At 50.3% G+C, this 13,534-nt stretch overlaps 1 protein-coding gene across 2 annotated transcripts; it reads right to left on the bottom strand.

The window, feature by feature from the left end:
• Positions 1-110: 110 nt before the first annotated feature.
• On the bottom strand, positions 111-13,294 carry CHMP7 (charged multivesicular body protein 7). Of its 2 annotated transcripts, XM_065946927.1 has the most exons (10): positions 12,929-13,294; positions 10,860-11,031; positions 5,267-5,452; positions 4,997-5,130; positions 3,804-3,852; positions 3,468-3,587; positions 3,084-3,182; positions 2,790-2,850; positions 1,859-2,038; positions 1,450-1,647 (listed from the first exon to the last, which is right to left on the bottom strand). In XM_065946927.1, exons 1-10 carry the CDS (start codon positions 13,225-13,227, stop codon positions 1,595-1,597), a joined length of 1,353 nt encoding a protein of 450 aa, XP_065802999.1. In that variant the 5' UTR covers positions 13,228-13,294; the 3' UTR covers positions 1,450-1,594. The 2 variants fall into 2 exon arrangements, with proteins under 2 accessions (XP_065803000.1, XP_065802999.1); XM_065946928.1 differs by lacking the exon at positions 2,790-2,850 and having other exon boundaries at positions 111-1,647.
• Positions 13,295-13,534: the final 240 nt, after the last annotated feature.

Genomic DNA, 13,534 nt, shown 5'->3' with positions numbered 1-13,534 from the left:
TTGTAGGCAAATTTGTTACCAACTGAGCCACCAAGGAAGCCCATATACCCCAATACAAAATACATAGTTCAAAGGAGAAAAAAATAAGAGAGGAAGACAAAGCGCTTGGGCTTTTTCTTTTAATTATTTACCAGATAAAAAAAGAAAAAATAGTGATTGTTTCTTTTTACCCCCAACATATCAGTTTCCCAAGGCCGAGTGGGAGAGGAATTTATGGAACAGTGATCGTGCTCCTGGCCTGGAGCAGATGCCTCCCCTTGCTCTCCGCCACCCCAGCGGGAGCGGCAGGGCCAGGGGCCAGGCAGGCGTCTGGGACTGCGTGCAGGGCAGCGGTGTGGCTGGTGTTCTGTCTTCTCCCTGCTGCCAGCACATGCAGACCCTCTCCTGCCTGTCCCCCCACCATCCTCCCCTATTTGTCAAAGGAAGTAGGAAGATGGGCCTCCAGGAGGCGGGGCTGGGTGCAGAGCAGGACCGGGGAAGCACAGGGCTGACGTGGCCAAGGCCACTGTCTTCTGCTTCTATTGCACATCCTGGCTCAGATGCCCTGCCCTGAGCATTGGGCCACAACATAAGATGCTTCTGAAATTCAAACAAAGAAACTGTGTTTCTCTGCCAGGCTCACAAAGGGGAGGTGAGTTGTTGTGTGGAATCTTCTGATTTGTGTTAAAGTTATATTTAAGTTATTCACCATGGGGGCAAGGCAAAGATACCTTTTTAAGAAAGCAGATGGGGTTCAGATTCCTGGGGCCCTATAGTCACCTGGGCTTCTCTCAAGTTCAAAAGACCCAGAGTAACCCTTTCTCCAGTTAGCAGATGTTCTTTTGCATAAGATGGAAGAGGCAGCTGTGTCCATCAACCCCAGGATACCCCCCTCCAACTGTCACGACTCTGAGCCACTTGGGGGTGACCTCTCTTTCTGAACACCTGGAGAATCTGACAACGGACCCCAGGGAGCCCCAGTGCAGGCAGGGCTCTTCCCCACTCCCCTCTCTCCCAGGCTTCTCCACAGGAGTAATGGGAAGGAATTGGCGTTTCCCCCCTTGTTTTACACTGTGCATTTCTCCTTTAAGTGGCAGCTGTTTGATTCTCCTCCTTCTCATTACCAGAGGGAACAGAGAGGGGCTGAGAGCTGTGTAACGGACCAACAGACAGAATAAACTCCTCTAAACACGGTGGGGGGTGGGGAGGGGCCATGAGGACAGACTCTGATTTGGCAAAGCTGCACAAAATCTTTCGCCTTCACTGGCCAGAATGAAGCTGGTGGGGGAAGACAAACCTAACTGAGCCCGTGGCAGGACTGCAGGCTATGAGAGACGACAGGGCACACACAGAACCGTATAAACTGTGGCACTAGAAAGCTGAGAAGGCAGGGCCGTGACCCCGGCTGGCAGCACACCTTGGGTGCACGCTTCCAGAAACTCTATCTGTCCCATGGTAAGTGGTGGCATCCAGATGCAGCAGCGGTTGTCCTTCCTCCTCTTCCCAACACATTCCGAGTTTCTCGTTTAAATAACTATGTACACACACACACATACACGCAAGCCTGGTCTCTCTCTGACGTGAGGGTTCTTCACTTGAGGGTCCTACAATGGCTTTAGAGAGTCGGTTCCAATTGTCTTTTTGGAGATTTCCTGCTTGGGACCAAATCTGCAGGGAGAAGAAATGGCTGAACTCTATGGCAGATCTCTGAGATGAAAGCACCTCAGTGTTTAAAGGACTGAGTCTTAATATAAATAAGGAGCCCAGGACCCCCTTCCCCCATTTTACCCTGGCAGATGCAGCAAGAGTGCTGGGACTCATTAACCTTGAGCCTGAGGGTCACAAGCCCACCAGCCACCCTGGAAACACAGCTCCCTACCTCCCTCCGATAAGGATAATTTCTCAAGTTCAGCTTCAAGTTCGGCATCTGAGATCCTAGTGTTAGGCACACTGTTGATATAAAACGTCTCCTGGGGGTTGTCAGGCAGATTCGAAGGTTCTTTGGTGGTGTCCTGAAGCAGGATGTCCAACTCCTTCTCCAGTTCCTCACTGTCAAAGTCTGGAGAGAAAAGACGAAGTAAGGACAGACAGCAGTCCAGGGAGGAAATGCATTAATGATCAAGGACTGTGGACAGCAAACCCAGCTCAGCTTTACAGAAGATGCCCAGGTCTTCTTGAAGGATTATTAAAAGAAACTGTGTGCTGGGCTTCCCTGGTGGTCAAGTGGTTAAGAGTCTGCCTACCAATGTAGGGAACACAGGTTCAATCCCTCGTCCAGGAAGATCCCACAGGCCGTGGGCAACGAAGCCCACGCGCCTCAACTACTGAGCCCGCATTGCAGAGAGCCCGTGCTCCGGGACAGGAGACGCCCCACAGGAGGAGCCCGAACCCTGCAACTAGACAGAGCCCGCGTGCAGCAACAAAGACTCAGCACAGCCAGTCAATCAGTAAATCAGTCGTGTGAGCTGGGAGGTAGGAGGTACCTTCGAGCAGTTACTCTTTGTCCACACACAGAGCTAAGTCATTGAGGAGGTGTGTTTTGTTTACACCAAGGAACTGACACTGCTTCTCCTTGCCCTTGGAAGACACCCAGGGAGTAAGGGGCCCTGGAGTGCCGAGGGGCTGGTCAACAGCCTGTCAAGGAGGAAAGGCCAATTCCTTCCCATTACTCCTGCGAAGCAGCCCTGGAGACGGCGGAGAGGCTCTGCCTGCTCTAGGAGAACAGATCCTGGCCAGACCTATCTATCCCCGCACAGGGAGGCGAAGTCTGCTTAGAGAGGAAAGACGACAGAGTCATCTTGTCAACTCACCTAGGCCATTGGTTACCCCGCCAGCCAGTGTCTGGGAAACTTCATCCTGGGTGTCACAGAGCTGCAAGAGAAAAGCGCCAGGCCGTGAACTCTGAATGCGTCTCTGGGGATCTCCGTCTCTGGGTTTCAATGCTTAGGGTTACAAAGTACTGCTGCCCCATCTGGGAATCAGGGAAAGCTTCCTCAAGCTCACAAGGCCAGCAGTTGGGGAAAGAAATAAGTATCAATACAACAAAGTCATTTCTGTCCTCAGAAGTGTCCAGTGTAGGGACGTGCCCTGCCCAATCCACATACCTCCTGGATCTGATCCACAAGGCTCTCCGCCTTCTCCACTGTGACATCCTTCATGGAGAGTTTCAGTGCTCCCACCCCGGCCTGATAGGCATTGAAAACCTAAAGAGAAGGCAGTGGTCAGTGCAGATGAAGAGCACTGGGCAAAATACAGACCACACTGTTCCGTCTCCAGAAGACAGCTTTGAGTTTTTTTCTCCTTACCCATGCACAATTCACCCCATGTCAACTGAGCCCAAAACTTCCCAACAGGAAGGGCAAAGGCAGTCCCAACCATGTCCTGAAAGAACCCCAGCCTTCTCCAAACAGCAAAGCCTCAGTGGAAGGGAGGAGGGGCGGACACTGCACAGAACTGGCCAAGCACTGGGGCGGAGGGGTGGTGGCTACCATCTGATCTGTCTGCGAGGCATAGATCCGGTCCAGGATGCCTTGAACTGTGTCCAGCTTGGCATGCAGGGCCTCGATGCGCTTCTCTGTCCGCTGCTTGGCCTTGAGAGACCTCAGGGCCTGGTGGGGCATGGAGACATGGTCAAGGCCAAACCAGGTAGGTCAAAGGGCCCAAGGAAGAGACCCCTTCCCAGAAGGTAAGGCCCACCCCAGGTTTGTAAAGCAAGCCATCATGATGCCTGGGCCACCCAGACGTTCTGCTCTAGCCTCAAGAAGGCTGCTCTCTGAACTGGGCTCCTCACAGCTGGGGGTGGGGAGTGGGGAGAGAAAACTCACCAGCTGCTTCTTCCCTGCTCGGCATGCCCGGCGGGCTTCTTCTTTATACCTATAAACAAAGGGACAGCTGAAGATGATGAGGCCATAGGAGGGGGGTGGCAGGATCCTCAAGTGTCCCCACAAGTAGCACTTTTGGTGAAGGTACTTTTCAAATCTGAAGAGCAAATTCATTTCATCCAGTGGCCAGAAAAACGATGCCCAACTGCCCACGGCCAACCCCCTGCAGCAGGTTATGAGCTGGGAGGGGGGGGTCTGCATGTGGGGAAGGCAAACGACCAAGGAAAAGTTATTTCAATTCATAGAGAGGGGAAACAGGTCGACAAGGTGCCTTAAAGAGACTGCCATCCTGGGGGCCAGCAGGTAGGGTGTGCTAAGTTGCTTCAGTCGTGTCTGATTCTTTGTGACCGCACAGACTATAACCCGCCCGGCTCCTCTGTCCATGGGATTTTCCCAGGCAAGAACACTGGAATGGGTTGCCACGCTCCCCCGTCAGGGGATCTTCCCGACCCAGGGATCAAACCCGAGTCTCTTATGTCTCCTGCATTGGTAGGCAGATTCTTTACCACTAGCACCACCTGGAAAGCCAGCAGGCAGGGAGTGACTTCCTAACACCTCCAATGACCTTGGCATTCCCACAAGGTGGGGATTCTCCCGCTGTAACAGGGTGTGAACAAGCACATTCTGATTCCGCGTCTATATATCCTACTTTTCGGGGAAGTGCTTATGCGTCTTCAGCAGAGATATCTTGCATGGTCATTGGAGGGGAAGGGCAGAGGTCCCTCACCAAGACCCCCAGAGGATGTATATACCTGGCACATTCACTACTACTGGGCTGGCTAAAGAGTTCATTCGGGTTTTTCTGTAAGGTCTTACAAAAAAACCCGAATGAACTCTTCGGCCAACTCAACGTATCCCCAAGACAAGGCTTGGCTCAGTAAACACTGGTTAAATGGATGATGGCTTGGAAGAACATAAACACAGTGCTAACAGCTGCACTTGTAGGGGGAAGAATTCATTTTGTGCTCCTTTGTGATAATTGGTGCTTTCTGTAACTGTTGCACTGTTAGTACTTTTCTAATCAGCAAAACATACCCTTAATTCTTCTTTTTAAAGAGCCCATGGTCGCCAGTGCTTTGCCGGCTCTGAGGGTCGGCCAGGGTGGGGTCGGGGGCACTCAGCTTAGGGGGAGTTACCTCTCGGCTTCCTGGGACAAGGACTCCACCTTGCGGGACAGCAGCTGTTCACTCTGCATCAGCTGGTAGACCCCCACATCCACGTCATTGACAGGCGAGACCTTGGCGTGGGGGCCTCGGGCAAACTTCACGATCTGAAGGGACAGGGACAGATTACTGCTGCTCTGACCCCACCTGCTGAGAAAGCGCTGGGCAGGGGTGCTGGCGGCGATGTCAGCACACAGGGGACAAGGTCTCGGGGGGTGAGGGGAGAGGGACGCGTTCCCGTACCTTCTCCCCATTCTGCTCCAGGACCGTGACCCGCTTCTCCTTCTGCAGCTGCAGCAACACCAAGTAGAAGGTCCTCTCATCCGGGCAGGAGCCGGCACACAGGGTGCTGAGCTCCGACAGGGCCACCACGGGGTGTGAGGAGAGCGGGGAGCTCTGATACAGACGGTACACCTCCTCAGCCTTCTCCTGCAGGGGAAGTGCAAAGTGCCTGTGGGGAGGATCGCTGCCCCCAGAAGCCTGAGCGCCTGGAGCCCGTGCTTCACATCCATGATCACGCGAGGTAAGGGCAGGGGCGCACCCAACCTGTCCTCAGCTTCGGAAAGGGAAAAAGGATTCCTTTTTTAAACCTCAGAGGAATGTCTGGTGAACATGGGTGAAGTGAGGTACATGATATGTTGGGAGCCAATTCCGGGCTTGCCCTTCCATTTGGGACTCCATGTTCCTGCATCTCCCTTGCCTATGGTCCCCCAAGGGGAGAATGAGGCAGTGTGGTGTGGTGGCCTGGCCACGGATGAAGAGCCAAGGCTGGTGGTCAGGCCAGCCTGTGTGATCCTGGACCAGTCAGCCTCACTGGCCCTTAGCAAGCTGTAGAAGGTGAACGGAGATGATGTCCTAACTCCCTCCCAGTCCTGGTCTCTCCACTTTTGTGGCAAATGGCAATCCTGCAAACCAGAATAGTACTGAGTCTAGAAAGAGCCTCAAGACGGAAGAATGGGATGGGATTTTTGTGAAAACTTAGGCATTTTTAGACTTAGATGAGAAGTCTACGAAATACAGGTTCTAAGAAACAATGCCACTGTCTTCCTCCTTCGTGGAAATTACTCTTTGGTCTTCTGCAAATAAGAAATATGTACTGAAGTATGCACAGGATGCTATGAAAATACGGAGAAGGACTACCCAGGAATTCAGCAATTGCTCAGAAAAAAATGGTTGTTGAGCAGAATCCCATAGGTAAGTCATTAGGTAATGGTGGGAAGGTCATCTCAGGAAGAGGAACAGTCACGAGCAGCAGCATGAAGGTCTAAGTCTTCCTTACCACCTATACAAAAATACCTACTACATTATTAACATTTAAATTGAGGAAATGAAAGCATAAAATACTTGAAGAAAATGCTTTAAAAAAATCTTATTAACCTTTGAAGTAGAGGGTTATGTCTTTCTAAGCAAGAGAAAAAATTCAGTAGCTGAAAAGGAAAATTGAAACATCTATAGAAATATAAAAACTTTTACATGGTAAAAGACATCCAAAGTAAAGAAGCTGAGAGACAACATTAAATTCTTAACACTAAATATATCTTATATATGTATGTATATGTATGTACATATATATATATATATATATATATATATATATATATATATATATGAAAGTGTATTTGCTCTGTCATGTCCAGTTCTTTGCAATCCCATGGATGGACTGTAGTCAGCCAGGCTCCTCTGTCCGTGGGATTCTCTAGGCAAGAAAGTGGAGTGAGTTGCCATGCCTTCCTGCAGGGGATCTTCCCAACCCAGGGTTCAAACCTGGGTCTCCCATGCAGACTACAGTCCATGGGGTTGCAAAGAGTTGAACGTGACTGAGTGACTAAGCATATACACACACACACACATTTATTATCCTTAATAGATAGAAAACTCCTACCAATAATAAAAGACAAAGAATCCAAAATAAAAACAGGTAAAGGCTATAAAGAGGCAATTCACGGAAGAGAATATGTAAATAGCCAGTGGATAGGGGAAAAGATGCTCAAATTCCAAAAAGGAAGTATTTTTATTCATCAAACTGACAAAATTTAAAAGACTGATGTTATCCAGTGCCAGCAAGGATGTGAGGAGACTGGGTATGTTAATATAATCTTCATGAAAGTATAAATTAGTACAAACTTTTGAAAAGTAGTTTGGTAATTTCTGTTAAAACTTAAAATGTGCATATACACTTCTAGAAAAGAAAAGTGAAAAGCATACATGTAGGCACAAGGCTGTCGAAGAAGTATTTCTTTGTAACAGAGAGAAACTGGAATGACATAAATATCCATTTGTGTAGTAACTATTGGATAAATTGTGGCGTGTCCATAGATTATTATGCAGCCATCCAAAAGAATGAACTAGATCTGTATCATGTAGGGACCTAGAAGGGTGCTCATGATATATTAAGGTGGGGGGAAAAAAGCTGATTGTAGACTAATAGGTAAAATAAGGTAACATTTCTAGAAAAAATGTATATACATATGTATGTATATGGGCTTCCCTGGTGGTTCAGTGGAGAAGAATCCACCTGCCAATGCAGAAGACACAGGTTCCATCCCTGTGTTGGGAAGATCCCCTGGAAATGGCCACCCACTCCAGTATTTTTGCCTGGAGAATCCCACAGACAGAGGAGCCTGGTGGGCCACAGTCTACGGGGTCACCAAGAGTCAGACATGATGGAGTGACCGAACAACAACAAATTACGTATGTGCATATTGAAATATTTACTGACTCTCTACTATGTACCAGGCACTGTTCCCAGGGCCCATGAAACTTCTCCCTTCTGGTGGGGGAGAAAGATAAAATACAAGTAAATAAGATTTTCAGGAAGTACTAAATGCTAACAAGAAGATAAAATGGAAAGTAACATAATAAGGACAATAAGAAGGGATGTGTGCTTCTGCAAACAGAACTGGGAAGGGAATGTACCCAAAGAGGTGGAGATGGGATGAACAGAAAGGAAACTTTATTTGTACAATTTCTTCAAATCACAAAATCTATGGGCAATTTTTACCGTTTTGTATTTTTTTCAAATAAGATTAAAACTTGCTGACTGCTTTCTGCGTTTAGACTTGGGAAAGTCAATTTACCTCAGAAACAGGCTTTCTTTGTTTTATAAAAATATCCAGATAAGACCCTTTATTTTTACACATGAAAACAAGTCTCCTTCCCAGGAGAAAACCCTGTATCTGAAGTCACCATATATTTGATAGCAGATGTCATCGAATGAGATTAAGAGTCAAAGTGTTCTGTGCAGTGATGTAAGCTGAGTATAGATTTAACTTAACAGTCCATGCCCCTGAAGAGCCAGATTTATTTATCTACCTAAAGAGGATTAAACTACTTTGCTGTCAAAAATTGTTGGTTCTTAGATTTCGGTGATTCCACTCCCATCTACCCACATCTCTGCCTTCGCTCTCAAAACACTGAGTCCAAAACCACATCTGTGAGGATAAATGGATGGACATCCCTTTGCTCCAGGATGGAGCACACCTGAGGTAAAAGGCCACAGGGAGGGACAGAGCTGGCCCAGAACAACTCCAACCACCAAGCAGTTTCTGTCTGTCCCTGGCTGAGCCCTGGAGGCTGGGAGGGAGTGCAGTGCAGAGGGGGAAGAGGTGTTTTCCTGAAGGAAATCATGCTGCTTAGTCAAAAATCGCCAGGGACACGGAGAGCAGGAAGGTTTTGGAGACTTGATCCCCAGGCTGAGGTGGCAAGGAGGAGGGCTGTCTATCGAGGTTAGGAAAAACTGGAGCTTCTCATGGGCTGGGGGTTGGGGGCTGTGACCTGGCCCCAGCTATGTGGAAGCCTCCTGGGCTCTGAGGCCGGACTTCAAGTGATTATGTCATTCAAATGGTAGTCACTCAGTTGTGTCCGATTCTTTGCAACCCATGGACTGCAATCCACTAGGCTCCTCTGTCCATGGGGTTATCCAGGCAAGAATACTGGAGTGGGTAGCCATTCTCTTCTCCAGGGGGTCTTCTCAACCCAGGGAACGAACCCGGGTCTCCTGCATTGCAAGTAGATTCTTTACCACTGAGCCACCAGAGAAGGTTGGGCTTGATGAGTTTTAAAAATAACCACAGTCTGCAAGTCTACTTTATAGACACTGTGTTCAGTCAACTTTATAAACACACACACACACACTCACATATACACACTTAAGGTTACTGTAACCTTGCCCACCACAGTCAGGGGGAGCGGTGGGGGTGACACAGGTCTGCCCTGGGTTAAAGAGTAGGTGGAGGGCTTCCCTGGGCGTTCAGGGATTGAGAATCTGCCTTGCACCGCAGGGGACATGGCTTCCATCCCTCATCAGAGAAGGTCTCACACGCCATGGAACAACCATGCCCGTGCCACCACTACTGAGCCCACGTGCATGGGGTCTGTGCTCCACAGCAGGAGAAGCCACCACAACTCAAAGCCCGTGCACCAGAACTAGAGAAGAGCCCCTGCTGCCTGCAACTAGATAGAGCCCTCTCGTAGCCACGAAGATCCAGCACAGTCAAAAATAAAACAAAAATAATCTTAAAAGAAGTGTGTGGGGAAGTAAAGATGTGGGGACAGCAAAGCGTGTCTGAGAAGGAGATAGAGCAGTGACTAGTCAGGGCCCCAGGTCCCACAAGGAGTCATCCTGAGATGGGAAGGCTGGGGTGGGTTTACAGGCTGAAGAAGGACAGCATGACAGAGGGGGAAGGAATACACAGATCGGGAGGGTCACTGATGCCATGAAGGGCAGGGACAGACTTGAGCACACAGGGGACAGAGGAAGGACACTTCCCCCTCTGAGGAAGGGGAGGAAGCAGGGCAGAGAGGAGGTCAAATTGGGAGCGGGAAGACAGACAGCTGAAGGCGCAACTAAGGGGATTCTGTTCTCAGTGCAGTGTCTGCAGCGAACATGAAGCGCGTGGGGTGGGGGTGACAAGAACACGAGGCAGCAGAGTGGCTCCGAGGGCCCTCCTAAAGCTGGGGACCTTGAAAGGGCCCCACTCCTGGTGATAGAGCAATTTTTTCTGTTGGAAATGAAGGACCATGGGGCTGATCTAAGGGCTGACTGATTTGCTGATGTTCCCGGTATGGCCCGAGAGAGATGCACAGGAGCCGAGGGTGTAGATGAGAGAAGCAGTCAAGCATCAGCTGCATGCTCTGGGCTTCGGAAAGAAGGTAGGCCAGGAGGAAGCTGAATGACCAGAAGAGCACAAACGGAAAGGAGCCTGGTGGTTTCTTTGATAGTGGTGAGTGAGTGACAAGGAAGGACATCTGGGCCGAGTCTGCTGATCTGTTGTTGCTGTTTAGTCACTCAGTAGTGTCCAACTCTTTTTTAACCCATGGGCTGTAGGAACCCATGGACTTTTTTTTGACCCAGGCTCCTCTGTCCATGGGATTTCCCAGGCAAGAATACTGGAGTGGTTTGCCCTCTCTGTCTCCAGGGGATCTTCCCCATCCTGGGATCGAACCCGTATCTCCTGCACTGGCAGGCGAGTTCTTTACCACCAAGCCACCAGGGAAGCCCAGTCTACTGATTTAGAGGAGGGCAAAGCTGAAAGAGGAAATGGCAACCAAGTTTTCTCAACTTTAGTTTATCATTAATCCCTACAAATATAGAAATTACTCAGCTGTGTGTAACTGACAATTTCTAAGTAGAGGCTCAGCCTTGAAATGTACAAGTCCAACCAAAAACTTCTTGCTACAAAGTAGAGCAAAAGGAAGGTCAGATAAACTCAGTTATCAGCTCTGTCAACCCGATCTCCGTTCTTTTTCTAATGATTCACCCAAGCCACCCAAGAAACGTGGAGGGTCCAGTCATCACCCCAGATGACACCCAGACCTCTCACTCCTAATCACCCACCTTAAGAAGCTCCACAGCCACGAGCACCTCCTCGGCAGGAACCTTATGATCCCCTAGCATGTTGGAAAGAGTCCACTTGAGGGGCTTCAGCAGGAAGACTCCGACCCCCCAGGAGATCCAGCTGCTGTCTACACTGGCCATGAAGTCGGACTCCCGCTGCAGCTCCCCTCGACTGCCGGTGAAGAAAGAAAAGGGCAGGTGGTAGGCTTTACTGCAATGGCCCCACCTCCCTCCTCAGCCCAAAGAGGAATGTGATCGTCATCTTCATAAGCACCATTTACCAGGCACATTCATGTCAGCTACTGTGAGCAACGCTGTTTACACTTCAGCTCCAAGCCTCACAGCAATTTTTGGCAAGAGAAAATTGAGGGACTGAGAAGATGACAGAGGCCAAAGCTAAGCTATAATTTGGTTCCAAAATGCAAGCTCTCTGATAAGGCTCCAGAGACACAGGAGGCCATAGGGCCTGTGTTGAGACTTCTCTCGACGAACGGAGCTCAAAATAATAATAGATTAGTGTCAAGGGCAAGATACGAGGATGAAGACAAAGCAGTTCAGAGAAAGGGTTTTCTGCTAGTCCTAAGCTTGGGTGGAGAAGCATTTCACAGTCCTAGTAATAAGTAGCTAAATTTACTGAATGCTTCCCATGGGCCAGTCACTATGCTAAGGGGTGCTAAGGAGTATTTCTTCAAATACACAAAATAAATCTAAGTACAATCACGTTTTATAACTGGTCAAACTGAGGCTTATGGAGAGGTACATATTTTTCCCTCGGTCATATAATTTAGCATATGGTAGAGCCAGGATTTGCACCCAGGCCATGTGGCCTTCAATCAAAGCTGTTAACTACTCTGCTATGCTGCTTCTATGGAAATATGTCTCCCTCCGAAATTCTTCAGGTCCCAGATCCTGTCAAACATTAGGAGGCATCAATGGGGTACCAGCAGTCAGGAGAGGAGAAATAGAGGTACTACAGGTCTCTGGGTAGGAAGTGGGAGAGGATGGTCCTGTTGTAATAAGGAAGCTCAGAGTCTTTCTGTCCCTCACTGACTTTTTCAGCTACTGTCTACTCTGTGCCCCATGTGGTGCATGAATGGAAACTGTCCTAGAAAGAAGCTCCAGAAACGGCTTGCCCCATCAATGTCAGTCAAGGGAAGGGGACTGGGAGGGAGGAAGATCTCTTAATTGGCAAGAGGGTTGAGCTAAAAGCAACACATCAAAGTTGACTTTCTTCAGTCTCCCACGAAGTCACTGTGCTAGAGGCCACTCAGGATATGACATATACAACATGAGTGCAAATGCTTAAGACTCAGAAGACCCCAGGTCCAGCCTGCCATCTAACCATCTGTGTAACCATCTGTAAGTTGCTCCACCTCTCTCAGACTCAGCTTCTTCTGTCCGAGAGGTAATTCTGTCACCGCGGGACTGCTGAGGAGCCAGATGAAATGATGTACGCAAAAATACCTGCACACAGCAAAGTGCTGTACATCTGTTAGATGTTCACGCTACCAGCCTCAGGAACCTAGTAAAACCCTGCACCTGTCGCACACGTAGCACCTACAGGACCTTCTCGGATCACCAAGATACTCAGTCATGACCTCCGCTCTAAACAGCCTGTGCCAAGGACAAGCCAAGACAGGCCAGACACAATACCTGTGCCGGGGGGCTGTTGGTAAGGCCCCTACACACCTCTCCCCCACCACTACTTTCTTCTTAGCTCCGCCCTTCCTTAGTTCGATAAATCCTGTCTCGCAGACCTTCTGCTGTGGGGTTATTCAAATTTGGAAGCCCCTACATAACGAGATTCCAGTCCAGATCACTGTCACCTCCGCCAGGCTGGCTTCTCCTCCTACCGTCTGGATCGCATCTAATCAGGCTATCCTGGCCCCTCAATTTCCTTCACACCCCACCTCCCATTCCCTCCAAACACCCCTAACCTGGCCTCCTGCGCCCACTGAGCAAACACACACGGCTCCTGGAAGCCAGACTGGGCGCGGTGCGCCCGGGAGAACGGCCTGGGTCGCTGCCCGCGGGGAGCCGCCCCGCCCCCCGGCCGGGCCCGCCCTCACCGCAGCAGGTCCTGCAGCACGGTGGCCAGCCCCAGCGGGACGCTGCCCTTGCGTTGAAAGGCCTCCTGCAAGTCCCGCAGACGCAGGCGCACCACCCCCTGGCGGCGGCTGTGGCTCAGCACCAACGGCGCCCAGAAGCCCATCTTGCTGTCCCAGTCGGTGCTGTTCACCTCGCGACTCCTCTTGAAGGCGGAGAACAGGAAGGACATGCGCTCCTCATCCTCCTCCCACTCGGGGGGCAGTAGGCCCGCCGGGTCTCCCCCAGCCGGGGCCTCGGCCTCCCGTTCCGGGGACCACATCGGAACCCCAGCCCCGCCAAGGAACCGAACACAAGCCTGGCCCTAGTCCCCTTCCGCCCTGGTTCCCTCCCGGCTTCCGTTCCTGGGCCACCTCCTCCTGTCATTACGTCATCACCGCGTGAAATAAGTCTCGCACGTCCTCATGGCGCATGCGTTTCTCTACCTGGCCTGCGCCAGGAGGCGAGATAATGACCCTATTTTCTAAGAAGCTCAGAGCGCTTGCGCCGACCCCTCCTCCCGCAGCCTTTGTGCGGAAAGAAGGACATCGCGCGTGCGCGGCGGGTAGGTGAGCGTCGCGCCCCCTCGA

Source organism: Muntiacus reevesi, chromosome 10, assembly GCF_963930625.1.
Source record: "Muntiacus reevesi chromosome 10, mMunRee1.1, whole genome shotgun sequence".
Taxonomy (NCBI): Eukaryota; Metazoa; Chordata; class Mammalia; order Artiodactyla; family Cervidae; genus Muntiacus; species Muntiacus reevesi.
The sequence above is the reverse complement of the archived record's forward strand: the minus strand, read 5'-3'. Positions and strand labels throughout refer to the sequence as shown.

Bases quoted from the DNA above. Each gene is read 5' to 3' on its own strand.
- CHMP7 (XM_065946928.1), bottom strand. From the start codon at position 13,227: ATGTGGTCCCCGGAACGGGAGGCCGAGGCCCCGGCTGGGGGAGACCCG. The intron at 3,588-3,803 runs GTGAGTTTTCTC...ATGCCCCACCAG, and splicing joins GAGCAGGGAAGAAGCAGCTG to GCCCTGAGGTCTCTCAAGGC. The intron at 3,183-3,467 runs GTAGCCACCACC...CCTTCTCTTTAG, and splicing joins CCTCGCAGACAGATCAGATG to GTTTTCAATGCCTATCAGGC.